This window comes from Magallana gigas, chromosome 1 (genome assembly GCF_963853765.1).
Source record: "Magallana gigas chromosome 1, xbMagGiga1.1, whole genome shotgun sequence".
Taxonomy (NCBI): domain Eukaryota; kingdom Metazoa; phylum Mollusca; class Bivalvia; order Ostreida; family Ostreidae; genus Magallana; species Magallana gigas.
The window spans coordinates 7,425,871-7,449,938 of record NC_088853.1 but is presented as its reverse complement, the minus strand read 5'-3'; the positions used below and the strand labels follow the sequence as shown (position 1 = coordinate 7,449,938).

General features: G+C 31.4%; 1 protein-coding gene and 1 long non-coding RNA gene across 3 annotated transcripts in view; one reads left to right on the top strand and one right to left on the bottom strand.

Moving 5' to 3' along the window:
- The first annotated feature begins 1,075 nt into the window (after positions 1-1,075).
- On the top strand, positions 1,076-8,913 carry LOC105331168 (uncharacterized). Its single transcript, XR_010711307.1, has 4 exons — positions 1,076-1,222; positions 2,487-2,646; positions 6,740-6,888; positions 7,496-8,913. It is a non-coding gene; the product is annotated as an uncharacterized lncRNA (long non-coding RNA).
- A 6,512-nt stretch (positions 8,914-15,425) lies between these two features.
- The window catches only part of LOC105326717 (transient receptor potential cation channel subfamily M member 2), a 143,976-nt gene continuing 135,333 nt past the window's right edge, over positions 15,426-24,068 (bottom strand). For both annotated transcript variants that reach the window (XM_066081983.1, XM_066081991.1), the window contains exons 19-23: positions 23,513-23,779; positions 23,219-23,411; positions 18,259-18,418; positions 16,334-16,470; positions 15,426-16,071 (exon numbers count right to left, since the gene is read on the bottom strand). In XM_066081983.1, coding sequence (XP_065938055.1) covers positions 15,953-16,071; positions 16,334-16,470; positions 18,259-18,418; positions 23,219-23,411; positions 23,513-23,779 — 876 coding nt within the window. In that variant the 3' untranslated portion in view covers positions 15,426-15,952. The remainder of the gene's footprint in view (positions 16,072-16,333; positions 16,471-18,258; positions 18,419-23,218; positions 23,412-23,512; positions 23,780-24,068) is intronic.

The window sequence follows — 24,068 nt, the reverse complement described above, 5'->3', positions numbered from 1 at the left end:
GGGGGTGTAAACACTACTTTAAGCAGATTATTGTTTTTGTTTAAATATTGCCTTTATTACAGCTTAATGTTTTCAATAAAAACTAATGTAACAACTTATTAATTAAGCATCATTCATAATGTCAACAGAAAAGTAAAACTGATTTTTCATTCTCAATTTTTACGTTTCAGGAATACAAGAAAACGGGAGACCGTTCCCGCTTACTCAGGGGATCGCGCGTAAAGAATTACCTTTTCAACTTTTGGAATATATTGGATTTGCTCTCATACATCGTCCCTGTTATGGCATTGTTTCTACGACACTTATGTCAAGACGAAAGGCAAATATATGCAAGAAATATGTTTTCGTTGTTCCTGCTGATTTTATAATTGAGATTTTTAGAGGTGTTTCTCATTTTCAAGCCGACCGGAACAACAATAATAATGATAATAGAAATGGTACCTATTTTTGTTTCCTTTAAAAAATAATAAAGGGGCATGGTTACGATTTTGACAAAATTCTATTTTTATGTTTTATTATTTATAACGGTTTAGAAATGCATTTCTAACGTTCAAATGGAATTTGATCCTGGAGTTATAAGCACGATACATTGCTCGCTATTCTTTGTCATGTAAACAAGGCTCGTATTCTGTTTTTGTTTGTAAAGGTTCAAAACACCAGTACAATTTTTTAGCATGATTTGCATAGCTTCTTATTCATTTAAAGCATACATAAAAGTTTTTAACGTTTAACACATTCAATTCGACAAAAGGTCGAAAATGGAATTTTTACCTCAACGTTTAAAATATATATTAATGTAAACAAAAGCTTTATTTACATGGCACAGAATTAAAAGCTCTGTAGCTCGCTTATTACTCATAAAAACTGGTTGCCTATAAAAAAAAAATGCATCACTAAAGCATTGTAAACATTAAAATCAGTATTTTTTTAAACCAAAATCGTGACCATGCCCTTTTAAACTCTGTACATACACTATGAAAGACAGAGACCAAAGACACTTTTGAAAACATGTTTTAAATTCTATTTTATAAGCTAAAAGATGTAGTAAAATACATCGTCATAGCTTTGTCTGTGGTGTTAGGAGTCGGAATCTACTACCATGCCAACCTTTGGCCTGATCACCAAATTTGGAGTGGAGGATTGACTAGATGGAGAATCTGGACCATTATATTTTACCCATACTGGCAAATATACGGAGAGGCGAACTTGGAAACTCTGACCGGTACTGATTTTTTTTCCCGATATTTTTCTTTTCTAGAGTTCATACGATGATTTTTAGCCGGGCTTTGGTGAAAGACATGCAAATGGCAAGTGTTTATTATAAATAGCACAACTTCAAATGTGAACAAAACTCCGAACAGCGTCAGTGTAGAAGCATCCGCTATACCAAACAATTTGACAGAGAACCATGTTTTGTCAAAATTATTGGCTTTTTGTTTGCAGAGAGAGAGAGAGAGAGCTAGTGTAAACATTACAATATGCATAATTACGCATCAAAATAGCCCAGCTTTCAGTAATGTAGTACTTTTTATTAGCTCCCCTAAGCTGGATGTTCAAGTGAGCTTTTCTGATTGCCTGTTAACCCTCTATCTGTATCTATATCCATCTGTCTTTACAATATGTCTGATAATTATTTTTTTTTGGAGAAACAATGGAAGTTCTTACGTTACACAAAAACTGCGAATTACCTTGGGCGTGTCATGATATTGATGCGTCATTCTGGGCAAGTTTAAGGTCAGTGGAAAAGTGCAAAATTCGTGTCCGGTCCATTTATTTCTTTAGAAGAAGTATTTACAGTTTTTAATTCACAAAATGATTGCTTTTGACCTGGGGGCCTGTCGTGAACCCAAAGTCATTATGCAAGTTCAATGGTATTAAAAAAGTACATAATTCCTGTATATGTCATATTAAGTAATGAAAAAAAGAAGCTAACATTTGATACAAAGATTGCTTGTGACATGTAAACATGACCTGACCGTGAGCTCTGTTGATTAGTACAAGTTCAAATTCACTAAATGAAATTGCGGTCATTTTTTTAAATAGAGAAATGCTTGATTTATTATATTTTTTGGTATATCAAATGTAATATTTGTGGCTTGCTCACAGTACCTCAAGTTATATTTAATGTGGGTTATTAGGTAAAATAATTTGATAAGACATATGTGAGACAAGTCGTATCTCCTAATCGAAGGACTGTTTTAACCCTTTTAGTTTGCAGAGTCAATTATATTATGTTTGAATGGAACCTATGAAGTGTAAATAGACTTTAGGGGCAGTAAACGTCAATAAGCACCAGTCATTTAATAATCGAGTTAACTTTGTAAACCAAAATGGCGGCCATGGCTATGAACTGGAAGAAACTTTTTTTTTTATCTGCGAGTTCCTCTGATTCAATTCTCAGTTTCATCAATATCAGTATAACTAGTATTTTATTTGAAACAGGGGTGGTGTAACTTTAACCTATTGTATTTTTTTATGTTATTCAGGTAGTGATCAAGACAACTGCACCAATAGCCGCTATATATGGGAGTCTGACCCGTCCACAAAACGATGCCCGGAAGAGGATTGGACGGTTCCAGTTATAGCTGGGCTATACATGATATTCGTTAATCTCTTGCTTGTAAACATTGTCATTGCTAACTTCAGGTTAGAACATTTGAACTGATTTAAAAGCATTCCATGAACACACACAAAGCTGCTTTAAACATTTTCATTTACTTATTTATTTGTTCCACTAATGTATATTTCAAAGATTGTACAAGCAGCCACATTATCAGTACGATAACAATATTTTTCCTATATTGTACTTCAAATGATATTGAACTATGAAATATGTACGACAACACATTACTTTGAACAAGAAGGGAACAACACATTAGTAAATAACTAATACTGTACATTTTTAATTAAACGCGAGGAATTAGTATCCGCGTAAAATCGCGAAAAGTATTCTTCGCAGATTTTAACATCTCGTCTTTATTTTTATAAGAGTTGAAAACTATAATAAATAAGGGGAAAGGTTTCATATTCTCGCGATTTGATACAAACTAGTGGGATCGCGAAATTAGGTACTCGCGTAATATTACTTCCGGAGTGTCTAAAGGACATCGTTCTCGAAAGTCTACACGACCAAAATGGACATCAGGGCATAGAGGAAACATTTTATTTGATTAGACAACGATGTTATTGGCCAAAAATGTTTATGGACATTAAGAACTACTGTAAGAAGTGTGAACGATGTGTTGTGTCAAAAATTCCACCAACCAAAGTACGTACGAGTATGGGACATCTTACAGCATCGGAACCGTTATCTGAGTGCATTGGTATAGACTTTTCCGTATTAGAAAAAGCACAAGGGTACGAAAATGTGTTGGTTATAATAGATGTATTTTCGAAGTGGACAATAGTTGCACCTACACGTGACCAGACAGCCCAAACTGTAGCTCGAATATTAGTGAATGAATTATTTTTTAAATTTGGAGTGTGCAAAAGAATTCATTCCGATCAAGGAAGGTGTTTCGAGGCAGAAATTATTCAACAACTGTGTACCATATGCTGCATTAAGAAATCAAGAACAACTGCATACCACCCTCAAGGCAACGGTCAGTGTGAAAGGTTTAACAGAACACTCCATGATCTACTTCGATCTCTACCCGCAGCGAGAAAACGAAAATGGCCGGAATACATCAGGGAACTGGTGTTTTCATATAATGTGACGCCGCATGCATCCACTGGATAATCGTCATATGTCCTCATGTATGGACGCGATCCATACCTACCTGTAGATTTCCTACTAGGGAGAGGCAACGCTACTTCAACAACCGATCTAAAATGGACCGATGGATCGAATTACACTCTGAGAAGTTACAGTTTGCGTACGGACGGGCAAGAGCAGAAATCCAAAGCAATTAAGATAACCGAAAGAGAAGGCACGAAGCACAGTGAATTACAGATTGGTGATCGGGTGTATCTACGCAACAGAGGAATAAAGGACGCGACAAGATTCAGGATAAGTGGCGAACGGATGTGTACGTCATCATCGGAAAACCATATCCGTCAGTGTATAGCGAAAGTTAGAAACCAGTGATTCCGTAATTAAAAATGTGAATAGACTGGAGTTGAAGCCCGTGTTCTAGCGTGTGGTCATATTTTTCATGCATTTGCTCAAATGGACTTTTGTGATGATTAATTTTTGTGGTTTTGTATTTTGTGGTTTCTATATATATTTATTATTTATTAAAATGTTACATTTATAATCTGAGGACAGATTAACAATTTTCCGGGGGAGTATGTGATAGTATCAAAAATATTTCTATATGAATTTATTCGTTTTATCTATTTTATTATCCGTTTTTGTTTAACACAGTCTTACATTTTTTAAAAATAACCACCAGTTACACTCCGCAACTGGATTGAGTTGGCTGAGTAAAGTCTTCCGTTTTTCATTGGTTCTCTAATGTCATTGGTCTTTCTTATTTTTATTATCCAATAAATTTAATTCTCTATTTGATATAAGTAACCGTTCAAACTAAGTAAAATTAGGCAGTATTTAATTTTCAGCATCATTGGTCAATCCGGCGTGTATCTGCTGCATCTTGTCGCCAATGTCTCTATTTATATATTTAATAAATGACTGAAACCACCATCTGCCTCCTTTCTGCTAGGTTACATAAGGAATCTACATTATATGTATATATCAAACAGATAATAAAATGCTTTTATATATAAAAAACAAATGTAACAATTCAGGCAACGAAAATATCGATGAGATTAATGCAATATTACAGAATACTGTTGAATAATATTTATCAATTTTCGTGTGTAGCCAAACTTGTCCTGGTTCGTCAGGACGTATGTTCGTTGGTAGCATGTTCTATTTCGTAAATACATATTAAACAAATGCCTTTAAATAGGTTTATAAGGATGTAAATTCACAGGCAAGGGTTACCACGGTAGCCATGAACATTGATAACAGTAACAAGAATGTATCAAAATGCATCACGGCGATTGTTTTAAAAATTAGGGCGCAGGTATGCGATATACATTGCTTATGCAACATTATTAGAATACCTGTTATGTTCTTTTAGTTCTCATAGAATGGGACTATAAAGGATATATTAGATGCGCTGGGTGTTTGAATTTATAGTATTTCTTAAATTCTTGAAATATGTGTTTTTGATATTCATAACACGCGAATAGGTTAACATAAGTTTGCACTGATATGAAAAAACAATGTATCAACATGTTATTTTTTTCTTTTCAAATAGAATACGACATAGTAGAAAGGGTGCATTTTTAAATTAATCAAGAAAAATAATTGTTATTTAATTATAAAAACATTTATTGGTAATCTTAAAAACTGAAACTAACATGAATTTTTAGCTCGATATATTTGATGATGCTAATAGCTGGAAACGCATGACGTGAACACTATCATTAATTGATATGTGTAAGTCTTTGCGATTACAAAGTTAAAATTTATTCCGGTTAAAATTACGGATTCTAGGAACTTATTTTTCCTGGTTACTTATTAACGCTTGTTATTAAAAATGTCCCAATCAGCACAATTAAGTGAGTTTAAATGGCCATAATATCTAAAAACAACTGACAGTTCTTACTCAATTTACTAGTATTAAAAAACGAAAAATCAACTCCGTAATTTTAATATAAGAGTAAAGATTTCTTTTATTTAAAAAAAGTTACACATACTGCTTGGCCCAGAAACGAAAATCCAAATAGCCTTGGGTTTAGTTAGTGATTGTAGTACATTTGTAGTACATATTCTACAAACAAAAGTAAAGATGTTTGGTCAATCAAGTAGCAAAATACTGGCACGAAAGAATTTTTGATGTATATTTTATTAACATAGTTATCCAGTATCTAAAAAAAAAGAAAATATGAAGTAACATGCATTTTATAATTTTGTTTTATGCTTTGCATTCGTGCCCCAAAAATCATAAATATTACTTCACCAATACGTTGTTGTCCGTAGTTTGTCAAGTAAGAAAATAGTAAATGCCGTGTTTTAAATATTTTTTAAAATTCAGAAATTTTGGGGCCGAACTTGCAATTACGAAATTTTAGCGTTTTCCCAGAGTTAAAAAAAAAATTATTCAGGTCTTATCTATTTATTTAATATTTGGTATAATATATACGGTCAAAAGGGCATAAAATAAACAAACAGTAACAGAATAGGAATTTAAAACGTCACCAGGTATTATTTTAAACAGGTACCCCTGCCATAAAAATTCAAACCATATCGTACATGTTTTTTTTTTGTTTTTTGTTTTTTTTGTAGGAAAATGAAACTATTTTGGCGTGTACTTTAAAGATAGAACACATGCTTCATGAAAAAGGAATTTTATTGTTTTGTCAATTTACAGAAAACCGTGTGACTATCAAAGCAGAATGAAACAAAAACTTCAAAGGATATTTTGTATGACTTATAAACAAATAAACCTGTGTGAAAGAACATAGTTCTTTACAATTTAATAGGTATCGACACAACGCTGAATAAGTAGACTGTACAACCTTGTTTAATGTTTCATCATATCGCACGTAATTAGGGTATTAACAAGGGTAGAGGGAATTTTAAACTGATTTAAATGTCATAAAATATCCAAAAACAAATCCAATAAATGTCATTCATGCCCTTTTTTATTGCACAAAACAAGTACAATGTATATATCTTTTATATCAATTTATTTTCAAAAGAATTGGTATTTAATTATCTTTTCAGCAACACATTTGAATTTATTCATACCAACTCCGAAAAACTGTGGCATTATCATTTGTACACTGTAATAAAAGATTACTCTCAACGAATTCCATCTCCTGTCAACCTGATACTGCGTCCAATCCAGCTAATAAGATATTTGATAATTCAGCGTAAGTCAGCTTTCATTAACCTGACAATGTAAACGTTTACAATCTTGTTATATGTTTTTGAGAGGTCCGTGTTGCTCTGCCTTGATTAGCTCCTTTGAACAAAACTAAATGGCGTTTCGATCATAGGTCAGCAATTTTGGTGATGTGTTATCCCACCTTTAAGTGCTGTCTGGAAACGACTTATAAATAGCCATATTACTTGGTGCTCACTGCTCTTTCCAAAACACATATTAAAGGAACTGACTAAAAACCACGTTTGCATTGTAAATCTTTGAATTTGCATTTTGTTTTATTGATTTTTTAGATGGTTGATGGTGGTTTATGTTTTCATCTGTTGGTAAATCGCAAAAAACATCGCTTAATGAACACTAATATAATTACCCCCTTTTCATTTACAGTTAATAATACTTTATAGCCTGCCTTTATTTATCTATACGCAACTTTACGTTGACAGCGACCGAGCTGGACCGCCGTTGTAAATTATGATTTTTTTTTTTAATAACCAATGATTCCTCTTTCATAATATTGCAAGTAAAACGTTTTAAAAAATTAAAGGAATAATGTTAACAATCTAAATATTTAACAGATTGTATTTATTTTAATTTAGGTCCCTGCAACAGAAAAGTAGCTGATTCTTCGCATCAAACAATGACGAATGAACAGAAGGCAAAAAAGGAATTTCAACAGACTTTTCAAAAAATCGTCGCCCTAAGAAATCACAAGGAACAATGAGAGTAATAACAACGCAACTAATTAAGACAAATGATTATAGTAGATTGACAACTGTGTTTTATGCTTCGTTTAATTACTTTAAATGTTGTTTATACACAGCAAACAGGGCATGACATCTGTATCTAAATGGTTGTAATGTTTAGTCCATAATCGAATCAAGTTGTGTTTGCATTTATTAAGATAATGTTCAAGAAGATAAATTATTTGCAATTTTGTTTAATTACATATATATATATTTAATAGCGTGTAATGCATTGTTGCATCGACTGTCAAGTCCAATTCGTTCCATATTGTCTGCCTGTTTTGGATTTTTAACATTGAAAATAATCATAAAACGAGTTTTTTAATGAACGTAAAACAAAATGATTATCATAAACAATAGGGTTTTAGAAAGTGCATTACTATTAATTCCATCTCGAAAATCATGATATAGTGATCTTGCAAACTCTGCACGGATGCTAGAGAATAAAGGTAATCAAAGGCAATAAAGACATATTAACGGGATGCAATGAAAACAAATTTTGAATATTGCTAATTAAGAAGGTATATCAAAAACTGAGCTTGTTGTCAGCAAAAAATATGGAAAATCCTGAAAATTCATATTTTTGTTGCTGTGTTTTTGTAGTATGTAAACGCACTTTTCAATTTTTGTGTGTCGTCAACATTTGTGTATCTCATTGTGAACATTAGCACAAAAGTAAACAATAGAATAATAAATTTAGAATACTAATTATACGAGAAAGCTTAAATAGTATACACTTTAAAAAGCTGAACAACCAAAGACATGTACTAATTTGTTTCAATTGAAATCTTGCGTATTACATGACTATACAAATATTTTATAGGGTGACCACTAAGCAACGACAATTCAGTTCTTTTTGTAGTCACAGGCATATTTTAACTGCTTTAACAGCTGGTGTGTTTATCATTTCATATAAGTGTATGAACCCTGGGATAGATTTTCCCACATGTTTCAAATCAACGATCTGTAAATCAATTTCGACGCACAATGAACTCGTTTTCGTTAAGCATATTTACTTTGAGTAAAGTAAGTTTTAAAAGTTGATGATTTGCAATAGTGCACCTTTATACTGACGTAAATAAAATCAATCATCAACACCTCTTATTTAACAATATTCCTTTTTACATTCAATAAAATAAGTAGCTACAATTTGATATGCTTTATGTAGTGTTCTATATAACAAGTGTGTACTCATTTTATAATGAATGTATTCCTCACACACACACACACACACAAATAGTGTATGTTTGTTTGTTGTATTAAACGGTGAAGAGAGGTTTTGATGTTTTCGGTTTTTTTTACGTTTTAGTATGCACTTAAAAAAAGGAATAAAATAATACAGAATTTGATAGGCTTTTTTAAGGTATCCGAACCACAATAGCCCCAGATTCAATTAATCTAGATGCATAACATACATGTATGGGCTTAATACTCAGTATACTTGGACATGATTTTAAAATTTAAGTATCAATCTGTATAAGAGATTGTGTCCTAATAAATGACATTTTCCTTTTTTTTTGGGGGGGGGGGGGGGAGGGGGGGGGGTGTTGAACCCCTTTTGCTTTTATTCTATGAATATTGTTTTAAAAAAATCTATTCGGTATAAAATGTATCATCAATTATTTTTGCATTCCTAGTGACAAAATACTTTCCATCGAAGCATTTATTGACATTTATAGTATTTAATGTTGTGTTGTAGCTTTCTCACTCAATGTGAGTCAATATGATTGACAGTTTTGCAAATTAATGTAAAAAATGGAACAGTATTTTGAATCTTCGTTCTTATTAATTTTTTTTAAATGAACAAAAAAGCTTAAGTTTCATATTCATATATTAGTGTTTTAAAATCAACATTTTTTTTTACCACTTTTGTTCATATGACGTTTTATTTTACTTATCCTCGTGGTCATTTTACTGTGAACAAGCAGCACATATGCTGTACATGAACAACACAAATATATATTATCCTATTATTAAATATTGATATATGTTGTCAGTAAAAATTTCTTCTTGTACAGAAACTCCACTTTTTATTCTTTTTTTTTTTTACAAACAATTCATACATACTCAATACTAGTTTGACATTTTACGAAAATGATAAGAGACAATGACACAAATAAGCAGAGAAAGCAAATTTAAATGGTATTTACTTTTGTTGTTTCACATTTTAAACATTATGACGTGGAGGAAACCTCCATATATTCCAGTATTCTAGAAATAGTTTGGTGTCGATTACGTAATGAGAATGACCGTAATCAGATTCACAACATCCTTTGGTCCGTTAGATGTTATCTTGATTCACTGTATGTGTGTCCATATAAAGAAAAAATAATAACAAGTAAATGATCGTTATTAACAAGTTAATATTGTTATGCATGTTACTTTTGCTTTTATTAATGAAATGGTTTTGAATTTAAAAGTAGTTGTATGTGTAGACGCATTTTCATGATATAAAAAACGGAACCTTCGTTTTGCCGACGGGTTTCTTTTTCAAAAATAATATTAACATCTTTAACGTAATACAGTTATGGAATGTATCTTTGGTTTTCACTTTAACGTTTATAATGATGGTGAATTAGTTCATAAGTTTTTAAAACGATATACATTATTAAGTAATGCGGTGTACTGGTAGCAATTTAAAGACAATTTCATATGAAGAAGTTGTGCCATTCAGTCAATTGAATGTTAACTAAAAGGTCTGGAAAAGTGACTGAACGGCATAGCTATGCCATCAGACACCTTTTAAATATTTTTCACTCGCATTGCAGGAACCTGAAAGTAAACTTAAGACGTTTGTAAAAGTCTTCATCTCTTATTGGTTCATAAAAGTATCGATAAAAATAGAGTAAAAACTGACAGGAATGATATCTACGCATGTTAGGTATATTTTCTGCAATGTTGCCACCTTCATACCCCCGATGAATCACCAACAAAAGTATTTTACTGTTTAAATATAAACTTGTCGTTCAAGGACAACGGACTTTGAACGTATCATTTTTCTTCAAGGGTGTGTTGCTAAAATTAAAATAACAGCTACAGGAATGAATTATCGAACCTTTTGCGAATATCAATTTAAAGCTTAGATAATAGGCTAATATTCTGATATTGTATTATTTCGATAGCACACGCCGTTTTAGTCTGTAAAGTGTCCAAACCTCAAAGTTTGTATTTTTGTCCCAAAATTGCATTATAAAATGGCTCAAAATTTTTCATGTTACAATGCTTTTAAAAAAAAAACAAGGCTGGTCATAAAAGAACAACTATATAACTATACTTTTAACCAAATATTATGAGATTAATATTTGTTTGAGATTGATAATAAAGAACATTTCTTTCCTCAGTGAACGTCTGCTGTCCAGGTAAACAAACAATTTTGAATGTATCACACGGCACTTGAATGAAATGATTCAAAGCGGTTGTAAGGTGTGAGATGCGGTATACACTAATTTTGAGATCGCTAGTGTCTTGATTATACACGATTTGGATTTCTATATAGTTTTTCTATCCAACTAAGAAATTGATAGCCAATGTTAAATTTCAAAACAAAAATTGGGGTCTATATGTTTTAGGCGCTTCTGTTTATTTGGTAAGACTTTTCTGTAGGCAAAGAAAAACTTGAAGAAAAAAAAAAGTTGTTCTTATTTCGTTCAGGAACAAACCATGGCAAAAAAATAAGACAGTTATAATGGAAAAGTTCCCAATGTTATTACCTAGTTTATATTAGGACCTTGTTGCACTAATAAAATGCAGTTTTGAGATATTAAATAATAAAATTATTTAAAAGTCTCAAATTGTTCATCAAACTATAACCGACTGGTCAAAAGAATATTGTAGATTCAATGAACGTGCAATATTTTAAAAAAAGCATAAACTAAGTCGGTCTTTGACTTTGGTATTTGTATCAATTTTGGAGATTCAGGTCAAGGATCTTACCATATTCAAATTTCATTAATTTGCCAAATATTCATAAATCAGAGATGGTCTCATAAAATGTATTGGTACCTGTAGCAACAAAATAGAAAATCTTAAATTGCTATTTAAAATACGTTGGCATATTGTAATGAAGCTTTTATACTGTGTAAAAATTTTGACCTAAATCTAGGACTGCTGAATGAACCTGGGTTCAGGACTCTGAAACCGTATAAAATCTACAGGGAATAAGCTAAACAAATGACAACTGCCGAAATTTACATTTCATAAAAGAATAATGTACGAATCTTCGGTTTTAACGCCGGCTAGCTGTGTTCTCTGTAAACTAAAACAGAATCAAACACAGAATAAATCAATCAAAACTCTGAATTTCATGAGTTATGGTTTATTTTTTTAAAGTTTAAGTATTTTATATTAGAAACAAAATAACAACAGAACTTATTGAACAATTACCCTGTTCATTCTGACTCCTGTTGTTGATAAAGATTCAGGACTCGACATAATTTCTCCCCAGCATTAAGCATTACTATTTCGTATTGCATTGTCAAAACGGGTAATGTCCACTCAGGGAAGTTTCCTCCCCACGGTTTGTCATTTAGAAAATCGTGAATACGTAAATACTTGGGTGCACACGCTGTAGCTACTTAAATACAGATCTTTGTGCACAGAAACAAAGCGCCAATGTCGACGATTTAAATATCTTGTATTCTCTATATTAACTCTGGGTTTTTTAAATGCAGCCCAAATTATTTTTACTCAAAACGAACATCTTTGAGTGAATCGTTTGCCCGAGCAAAGAGCTCTGCGTTCCTAAAGCTGAGATGAATTCTAAAAGCAAAGTTGTTTGTAATATTAATTTTGATCCCCGATTATTACTGGGGTTTATTAAACCTCTATGAATAGTTTCTACGTAAAACTACAACGAATAAAATGCTATTCTATTAACCATGAGATGGCCACAGTGCTATCTGCCCAATGTTAATTATCATCGAAAATATTCACCAGCGCCATTCGGTTTCCCTCGTTTTTAAACTCGGAACACTTCTGGTGTAATCCGAGTGGCGACGTTTAATTCAAAGTCCAATAACAGTAATTTGTTTACCATCAAGCAAATGTGCATTCCCGAATTTTTAAATTTTTCTTTGGTATTATTTAATACCTATTTACTAAATATTTGAACGATAGAAAATTTATTGGTCAGGGGGACAATAAACTTGCTATCGTCGCCGTAGCCAGTTAATAGCTATATAATCTTTACCGGTTGAGAAAGAAGTCACGGTCGGTGGCTACTATATTAAGTATTCAGATTGCATGGACTACTAAATGTATGTACTACACACATGTTTTTTTTAATAATGATATATTGTCTAAAAATGTTACCATATTACATGTTGTATGTGTTAGTGAAATGTTGAATTTTCAAGAATATGTAAATATGAAACACGAACGCCTGAGCGGAAACCAACTGCATATGACATTTGATACAAGGCTTTTCGAAACAGCTCTTTATTTCAAAAACAAAGTATACGAAACTTAGATGACTTTTGATCAAGTTTATTTTTGTTACTCGTAGTCAAATTTAAATCATCTGCCAACTTTAAGTATAGACAGACATAATACAATTATGGCAAACAGGCAGCAGACCAATCTTAACACCAGAGTAAAACCAAACTAGACCCTGTGTTTACTTTTAGGGTTTACTTTTTGAAAATTGGGGTCCACTCGGGGTTTAGTTAGGGTTTACTTGGAAGTTGCTTTTAAGGTCAACTGTGCGCACTGAAGTGTGAAGCAGCTCCGTCTTTTATCTTATCACCCTACTGCCTGTAATTCCTGCCCCTTGTATATTCCGAATACACAGTTAACGTCTGCTTTCAGGGGTGTACTTCTGACATGGTTTACTCTCTGTGTCCACTCTGGGTTTACTTTAAGTTTACTATGGGTTAACTCTGGGTCCACTCTAGTAAACCCGGAGGAAACCCAGAAAGTAAACCCTAAACCAAGAAAGTAAACCAAGGGTTAAGTTGGGTTTACTTTTAGTTAGGTAGGATCTGACAGGTACTGTATCAATAAAAACAGTTGGGTAATCAAAGATGAATTATCTATACGCGATGCATGCTGCAGTCAGTGCATAACAAGAAGCTCTTTCATAACTTCTTAAACGTTCACACACCCACGAAAATGGAATAGTGGGGATTTTCATAATGATAAATATGAAACGACAATACTGAGCAGCATGTCATCAGACCTGATAATTTTGGAAACAATCGATGGACAAACGGGCAAGATTTTATGGATAAAAGTTGGCGTCTGGAAGAAAAAAGTTGAAATCTGATTTTTTTCCAGAATAAAAGTCATGTTTTCCGCTTCAAAGTCATTCAAAAGAAAATTATTTATTTTCTGGATCTAGCTTTTTCCTTATTGATATCCTAACGGAGCTGAGACTGGATATGTTACTGTCGCACATGTATTTGCCGTTCGTCCACAGTAAGACGACAATGAGACCATGAAAAGTAATAATATAAAAAAACAAACAATACAAAACTTTTATTGAAAAGGAATACAAAAGATTTATTGATGTATAAAAACACACTAATATATGTTAGAAAATAATTTCATTAATTTATTGAAAAAAAATATACATATAAATAAGGACGAAAAAAATATTATAAAACTTCTTAAAGACATTTACCGTAGAATCATCCGATTTTTGTGGCTTAATTAACATCCTCCACAAATAAGTAATACAAGGGTAATAGATTCATATTTCTTTTTGTATATATTATAAAATACTCGAAATTGCGTTCTCACGGTCCTATAAAATTTAAGGAATCCATGAAAATTGTCCCCCACGAAATTTAATGATTCCACGGTATTCACACAATATCGGATAAAGAATGCATATTAAGTCCATTTACAAGTTTTGAGATTGCTATTTTTCTTTATGTTGTATCTATATAATTCGTTAATTTTTCTGTCTGTTTTAATCCTTCATTAGAATGCATTCTAATCGCATGTTAAAATATTTTCATCCCTACTCACTCACTCCTAAAAAAAATACACATTCTTAAATACACTATTGGGTGTGTGTGATGACTACATTTTACAACGAGTTAGGCATTTGTGAGATAAAAAGCTTCATAAAACATAACAAATTTACCTATTTAATTGATTAACATGTAACATGAATAACAATGCATGCGTCAATTAACAGTTAGTTTACTATTATTTATTGAGTCTAACTATATAAATATAACATTGCTGTATATGTATGTGATACATTGTGCAAATCTTTAATTTTTTAAATTTACTTCTTTCAAATAAATAACTTAATTGTTTAATCAATTAATTTTGAAAAAAAAGATTTGCACATTATTGATTTAGCTCATCTGTAAAAATTTACCCCAAAGTTCATATACATATATGAAATGATAAAGCGATTGGCAATTATATATGCCTGTTGACTGCATAAAAAAATAAAACAAAACAAATATGCAAAAAAACTTGTTGCTTACTGCAAACACTGTAAAATATTTGTTTTTTAATGTAATACATAAGATCTTCGATTGAAACAAATAAGTACATGGTTATTTCAGTTTTATTAAAATATATAAGATTTCAGTTTTCTCAGAAATTGATAACAACCTTCATATACTGCAAAAAATAATGATTTCCTTTTATTTGCTAACAAAAAGTTTCTGGTATTTCTTCTAAGTAAGCAACATTTCTAATTTGTTTCATTTCCTACTGATTTGTTTTAACTGCTTTCGATTATTTTTTATATAAGCACCAATGCAGTGTTTGCCAGATTGCTATGCCATGCCGTTCAGTTTGGAATGAAAAGAAATGCATAATTATAATTAGAATAATTGATTTATGATTATTTTCATTTTAAAGGACGCAGTATAAATTAACATCATAGAGCGACATTTAACGTTACAAATAACGATACATTGCGATCAGTTAAAATGCTCAATTTAAAGATTGGGCATATAGTTTTTGTTTTCAAAATTATTTAATTAAAGAAAAATACAATATGATTTTAATAGACTGTACACCAAACAAAATTAGATTAAAGATCTGAAATGTTCGCAATATGAATATCACTATTCTGAGTATCAAAAAAATAACATGAGACACTGCAGTCAATCTACTATTTTTAGCGTTTGAATTTATAACTGATTCCTTATAATACTTATTTTACGGGGATCGTAATTCTACAATTTCGTCTTTTTGCATCTTAAGGAGATGCGCACATACATGATAAATTGATTCTCGTTTTATATAGTTCACATTTGTAAGATAAAGCCTCGCGATACTGTTAATTTTGCGATTTGTACTTTCTGCGATTGTATGCGGATATTTATTGATTTAGTTTTGAATCTACATTAACTCGGTTGTTCTTAATTTCCTGAATTTTTCAACGGCCTCGATTTTCTGCAAAACTTGATGATATTTTCTGCTTTTTGGAGCTTCCACACGATCAATCTTTGTTCGGTAACCTGTAGAATGTTCAAATTATTATCATTCTCATTTCGGTTTTTCGAACGTTTTACTTGCAATGTAACTATCTATGTAAAATTTCCTTCCTGTTGTTCTCTTTTTTTTCTTTAATAAGGACTCTTTATAGTAAAAATCATGCAAGCATTTACAATAAAGCGCTTTTATTTATATCACTGTTTATTCATTTTTTAAAAAAATCTGTAATTTATAATGAGCTCTATAATAATACTTTACATTGTCAGAAAGAGAACGTTGACTTACATCTCTTCATAAAGTGCATTGGAAGTACCAACAGATTAAATGGGGCCGGAATCCGTCTAGAGTAATCTTCCATCACCGTGAACAAATGAAAATGCCATATTTTTTCGGAGTTTGTATGAATACGTTCAAATGTGTTGCTGAAAAGATAATTAAAACCGATGTTATTGTACACATGATGATATAAGATAAATGCAGTGTACATAGTTTGTGCCCCTCAAAGGAAATTGGTTTATTTCTTGACATCAATGACTTTTGTTAGAATATCCCCCCATCTAATTTTCGTGCAATAATAATGTCGTACCGTCTAATTAGTTCCTTTTACATCACTAATTGCTATTAAATTGTAAAAAGAAATTATTTGTCACATAAAAAATAAACAATTGTGAAATATATATAAATTTATATATATTCGGGACAACTAGTCCCTTCTTCAAGACAAAAGAAATCAAATACTTAAAACAAAGAAAACACAATTTAGCGCTAAAACTAAACTACCCAAGAAACTATAAAAAGAACAGCTACATTATGAACAATTTTAGTTTACATTCTTAAAGAAGGTGTTGAAAATGCCACTGATCGCTCTTAAAGGGGCATGGTCACGATTTGGGTCATATTCTATTTTTATGTTTTTATTATTTAGAATGCTTTAGAAATGCATTTCCAATTATCAAATAAAATTAGAGAGTCTTTCATAGAGTTATAAGAAAGATCCAGGGCCCACAATTATTTGTCATGTAAACAAGGCTCGTGCTCTTTTTTTTTTTTTGTTTACATAGGTTCAATATACGGGTAAAAATCTTTAACCAGCCTATTTGTCTATCTTTTATTCTTTTTAAGCATAGATACACAGTTCCTAACGTTTAACACGTTCGTTTTAGGTTTAAAACAGAATTTTTAACTTCAACGTTCAAAATGTAAACAAACGCTTTGTTTACATAGCGAAGAATTTCAAGCTCTGTTACTCGCTTATAACTCAACAAATGGCGCTCAAATTGTCGTTGCATATTAAAAATGCCTTTCTGAAGCATTGTTAATAACAAAATCCGAAAAATAATGTTTGACCAAATTCGTGACCATGCCCCTTTAAGTAATCAATCGAATCGAGTCTATTGTTCGTGTCGTTAGCCATTTGTATGTTTTACATGTATGTATTAAGTTTACTGGATCAGTATCTATATATGAGATCCGAAACTTTAAAGATGCCTAGTGTTGTTGTTTAAATATATATATATATATATATATATATATATATATATATATATATATATATATATATATATATATATATATATATATATATATATATATATATATATATATATATACTTTTGCTGGGTTGGTGAAGGGTTTATTGGGGCGCCATTTAAGTTTTTTTCAAACTGTCTTAGTACGGAACATGTAAATTTTGGCGAAACAATTTTTTCAATATTATTCTATTGATTAAATATATATATAAGATAATTTTGGTGCATTTTTTTTCTTTTTTAAGCATAAGTTATCGTTAAAAATTGTTTGCAAAAGATTTACCTCGATGATCACTTTCAAAATTACAAAACAAATTTTTTTTTAATTTTTTGTAATCAAATGAATCAGTTCGCATAACCTGCAGTTAATTAAACAAATTTATATTATTATTATAAAATAAATCTTTTCTTATATAAACTCTGGAAAGTGGGTTTTAAACTGTCAAATAATTTAGCTATAAAAAACATTTCAACTCACTTCATTTGCAAAGTGGGACTTTTTACAAGCTTATATTAGTAGTCAGGAAATATATGCAAAAAAAAAATGATAAATTAATTTGAACTTTTTAATCTACGAGACTACCCGTCATGGGCCTTTGCAATCTTTCAGAATATACAACAGTTGGATTAAAAAAAAATGTTGCAAAAAATATTATTTTAAATCAATTTAATTTTTTTAACCTGAACTTGGCAATGACGATGTTTACGAGAAGGAGATTGGTAAACATCATATATATCCCTGCTATGACTTGAACCGAGAAATCCTGCTGTGGGCATCGTTCCATGGATGGGTCCGCCTTCCATAATGAGCTGTTATTGCTGCAGTTGTCTTGATTGCTGCCTGAAAAGCATTTAAGAAAAAAAGGTCCGTAGCTACCCCTCCATTTTTTAAATAGAATTGTTAATAATAGATGCTTAAGAAATTATTGTGATGAATCACGATAAATATTGGACGATAAAATCCTTAACAAGCAAGAACTACTTTTGGCATAATTTATACCGATAAATCACACAATATACACGTAAAATTAAATTTGGGAAGCAGTAGGATCAAAATTTTAAATCACCGAAGTATTTTATATATTTGATAATGATATTTTGCTCAAAAGATAGGTAAACAAATATCATAAAAATGGCACATTATATAGCAAAACTATTTATTATTCATGTGATTATTGTCAGGCATACAAATGGATATTTAGATTAATTTGTTATATTCTGTAGCCCATTTTTTTTCCTAATTCATCTCTATACAGACGCATGGTCAATATAAAAAGTGTTAACTACTTGTAGTCTGAAAAATATTACAAGTCAAAAATTTTAGGTGTAAGTAAACTCAGGTGACCTTTTGTCCGTCGTCGTTCGTTAACAATCTTACATTTTTAACTTCTTCTTGAGTACAACATGGCCAATTGTTGTCATTGTATGTGTGAAGAATGCGTATGGTAAGAAATCTAAATTGTAAAAGTCATGGCTGTACCACCCTCACCATCTTTTTCTCAACTCCGACACATTTGAGGGGGAAAAATGGGAAAAATTGTCATGATGTCCGTGTAGTCTTCTATCAGAATTGTGAAACTTGTGGCCCCTTGGAGCAGGCATTCTGGCTCTGGGTTGGGGCAAACATGGCCATATAGTAAAAAAATAATTACTTCTTAGAAAATCTTCTTCTCTATTCCTATGTACATTTGTAAAAAAACAAAATGCAAGGTTATGGTGTCCATGAAATTATCTACCTATATTGGGAAATTCATGGTCGGGGGTTAAGGTACAAGAAAATCCTCATCTTTACCCCTACACATGTGGGGGAAAAATAAAGGCGTGGTTATTATGTACAAGAACGCCTCTACATAAATTGTAAAAATTCATGGCCACTGGGTCAAGGATTCAGGCTGAAAGGGGAATGTGGCTCTTACGATAATGTAAATATATATATTGCTTGAAAATCTTCTCCTCTACTCTCACACATCTGTAAGTAAAACTGACTTCAAAAAATGTTAACAAGAACGTCCTCTTCTAAAATTGTAAATTGCATGTCCCCTGGAGTATGGGTTTTGACTCTAGGGTAGGGCAAAAATAGTTGTATAGTATTAATGCATATACTGTTTTAAATTATTTTCTATAGTCTCGTACACCTATAAGGAAACTGGATTCATAATTTTGTAGACCAGGAAGTCCTCTAATTAAAAAGTTCATGTCCCCCCAAGTAGGGGTTCTGATTCTACGATTGGGCTGACATTTTATCACCATCTGGCATTTATATCAAAAACATTTTACATGTACTGCTTATCGTTGATTTTTATTAGCCACTTAATTTATAACCATTTGCAAGTCTAATTCTTTGATTAGAAAGTAACTGCTTTGTTCCAAATGATACAAATGATTACATACCTTTTTGATTATGCATCTACCTAATTATATAACATTTAATGATTAATTACTAAAAATGAACAAGCAAAGGAACGCAACTCCATTATGAAGAAGCAAGGGAAGGTAACTCCAATAACTTTTCCTGAACTCCTTCCGGATGGTTTATTCATTAAAAAAAATATAGATGATATCGCGCGCAAGGACGGGTTTAACACTTTACATTGATACAATGCTTAATATGTAGAACCATATTTTGTATTTACTGCGTCATAACTGCTTTCTTGACATAGGTTTTAAGATTGGATTAAAAACAATATAGCTGGATATTTAGAAGAGTTAGAAGGGATGACAGATTTATACAAAATGATTATATGTACTAGTGTGTGACCCTTTTTAGACGGAGCCTCCACTATTGCTACATGTACCGGTTAGCTTGCATGTGACGTCGATAATGAACTTTGTGGATTCGATCCGTTTACGTATTGATGATGTTTAGGGTTCACATGCAATGGTGTATAGTGGCCATTTATGCTTTTTAAACAGCCCCCTGTCCGTAACGTCAAACAAATGAGGATTCTGTAAGATCTTTATCTAGTGGTGGACGGATTATTGAATATAAATGAGATTCAATGTATAAACGTAGCGTGGTTTCTTGTCTGTATCGTATATTACTTATGCATTATTAATTAATCTCCTGCAGGGACCAATCTTTTAATGTATAGCTACATCCCCTCCGGCATCGATCCAATTAGCATTATTATTCAACAAGTGGAACCATTGCTATATCATGCTTAAATATTCCCCAAAATAAGTCCTGTTAACCCTGATTGTAGTATGGCATTTTTTCTTTTAGTTTTTTACGTTACTTAATTTTTATAATTACTTCTGATAATGCTCACTTATTTAACACCCAAATCTCACCCTTTAACGCACCCCCCCCCAGTCACTGGATGTATAGGTACCAGGTACCACATGCAGTGAGGATTGATTAATCCTGCATGTCAGCGCTGTCGATTTAGAAGTAAGTTTTAAGTCAGTATGCATTAACAAGCTAATAAGAGTATTGCGCGTGAAAAATAGAGTAAAAAATTTTACAGAATATAAATGTGTTCTTTTAAAAGTGAATTACGAAGGGTATTACTAAATTTACCTTTTACTATTTTTAAATAAGCTTTAAATTTACATTAATGTGCTAATTCATCTAAATTGTTTATTTCTATTTTTTAAACACAGTTAGATAAAATATTAGAATTTGCGCATGTTCTGAAGGATTGATTCTTTTTACTGCAATAATAAGCTCACAATTACGTGTTAAAGATTTTTCCGGAATTCAAAATTTATATCCCTAAATTTTCATTTACACCACTTGTCAAATCTGTAGAAATTCGTTATCTTTTCACATCCTTACAGAAAGTTACGCTGAAATGTTTACAATCGATGCGCTTAGTTGTTGATAAAATGGCTGAGCTAGCAATATTGACTGTTTTGGCCGTTTGAAATGATTAATTAAACAGAAAAATGAGAATTTTTGAATTCTACAAAGCATTATTTTAAAATTCATGTAAGTTATGGTAAAATGTTAATATATTTGATCACTCTCTACACACCTTTGCGAGATTGAGATCATGCAGGTATTACCTTACTAATGCAATTTCAAGCAGGAACGAGGTTTTCATATTAGCAAATTTTCGAGTTTTTATTAATTATTTATCATAAATTTTAGTATATATTGTGTATCATGTATTATAATCGTAGTTACAAACTTTTTTTCTGTTTTGTTAAAAAAATAATTTTTCATATTCCATAAAAGAGCACGAATGTGTAAGCAATTTAAAAAAGAAGTTTCTATCAAGTAGTATTAAGCATTGCAATTTTTTGTAAATAATACTTAAAATCTTCAGTACCTTAAAATTAAACACACACACACATAATTTGAAGTTGACATTAGTTGTTTTAGTCGTAGGTGTTTGTACGCAGATAATCTCATATGCTTGTCGATAATTTACGGGACAACCAAGCGTCTTGTTAATGAGGACTAAAGTTAAATATTGTTTTGATCCATAGAAGTTTTAAGATATATTTTCATTACTGATACAACGTTTCATTGAATGAATTATATTTAATTATAACAAATGATTGATATATATACAATACTAAACATAACAATATCATGATACAATATAATATCATAAATCGCATCATATAACTTTTTACAATATAACATATGATATTATATTGTATCATATTAAAAAAATAGTGTATCGTATCATACAACACTTTATCATAGGAATAATGTTATATCATTTAACAACAAACACATGTATCTATCAAGCAGATTCGAGTGATCTCATTCTTGACAAAAACGTAATTTTTTAAAAGTATTGGAATAATGCTTGTGGCCTTCTTTTAACTAATACTAATACACTATTAGAGTGGCTTTTAATATCCACAAACACTTGGTGCGGGTATTACTGTCTAGTGCACTTTTCCTTTGTAATGTAATAAAATATGCCGATCCCACCAATTATGGCTTTATCTTATCCATAGAATCATAATTTGAGCAAACTTTAAGCTATACCACCTTAGGATGCTTCCATAAGTTTTTCCCCTGACAAATGGATTCTTGAAAATATTTCAAAGAAATATTTATAAATTTCGAGTAAAAAATATGTTTCTTACCCTTCCTCATTTATTTTCACTGTATATTCCTGTGTAGAGATTTAACCCTATTATGATCTTTCCCTCCCCGGGGTTAATGTTTTGAACAATAGTGCATCTATATAATCTATGGATGCTTTTCCACTAATTACAGCTTTTCTATCGCTACTTGAAAAAAATGATTCTTAACTATCTTTTACATGTATAAAGGGAGGATGTGACCCTTTATGTTTTCAAAAAGGAATGCCCTTAACCAAGTTTGATCGACATTGGCCCAATCGTTGTGATGAAGAAGTCAAAAATGTAAAAGTTTATGGATCAACGGACGGACAAACATACGGACGCAAAAATGATCAGAAATATTCACCTAGGCTTCTTCAGCTCAGGTGGGTATAACAGATGAAATGTTTGATGTGTTAAATACATTTATCAATGTGAAAGAACAAGAATGTTGGTAATATTAAATTAAAGAAGGAAAAAAATAGTTCATCGTTTGAAATTATGCTACGATTAAAAAAAAATCCTTACGTGATGAAATGTTTTTTTTATAATTTAAACGTGACTGAACTACGTATAGTAAGTATGAAAACAAACTAAAACAGTTGTGCTTTACCGGTCAGAAATTCTAAATCAACCTCTCCATATAATTGCCAGTATGAGTGCGACATAATGGTCCATATCCTCCAATTAGACAAACTACCACTCCATAGTGATTGGTGGTCCGGCCAAAGGTTGGCATGGTAGTACACTCCTACTCCTAACACCACAAACAGAATTATTAAGATAAATCTCCAGAGGTCTTTTAGCTAAAAAAAAAAAATTAAAGTCAATGCTTATAGAAATGCTACATTATCTGATAATGTCAGAACGGGGTTGAAGAGTTATAAAAAAAAATAAAAATAGGTACCATTTCTTTTATCATAATCACTATTGTTCCGGCTTTCTCAGAAATGAGAAATGTCTCTAAAAATCGCAAATACATAAACAGCAGAGACAAAGCAAACATATTTCTTGTATATATTTGCCCTTCGCTTTGAAGTAATTGTCGTAAACATAGTGCTACAGCAAGCGTTATGTGTGAAGACCAATCCAAAAAATTCCAAAAGTTGTAAAAGTATTTCACCAGGTGGGTTGTCATGCGTAATCGGGACCGGGTTCTATCGCACGGGATTCTCTAAGAAGTATAAATTGAGAATCAAAATTAAAATAAACCAGAATAATGTATATTTCCTAACAGTTGTTCGATTCTTTGTTTATGAATATAAAATTTATTACATTGTAAAAATAAGTTTGTTTACTGAACCAACTGTAAAAATACAGACCCTGAAAAGTGCTACTACACCAGTTGGACGGTTCAGTACGCTCTTGGAACGGTACGGTTCGTTTTGTACAATACGGTTTGCGCGCTATATTAATTAGGTAAGGGTTGCCTGAACGGTTTAATTTTATCGACATATATTTGT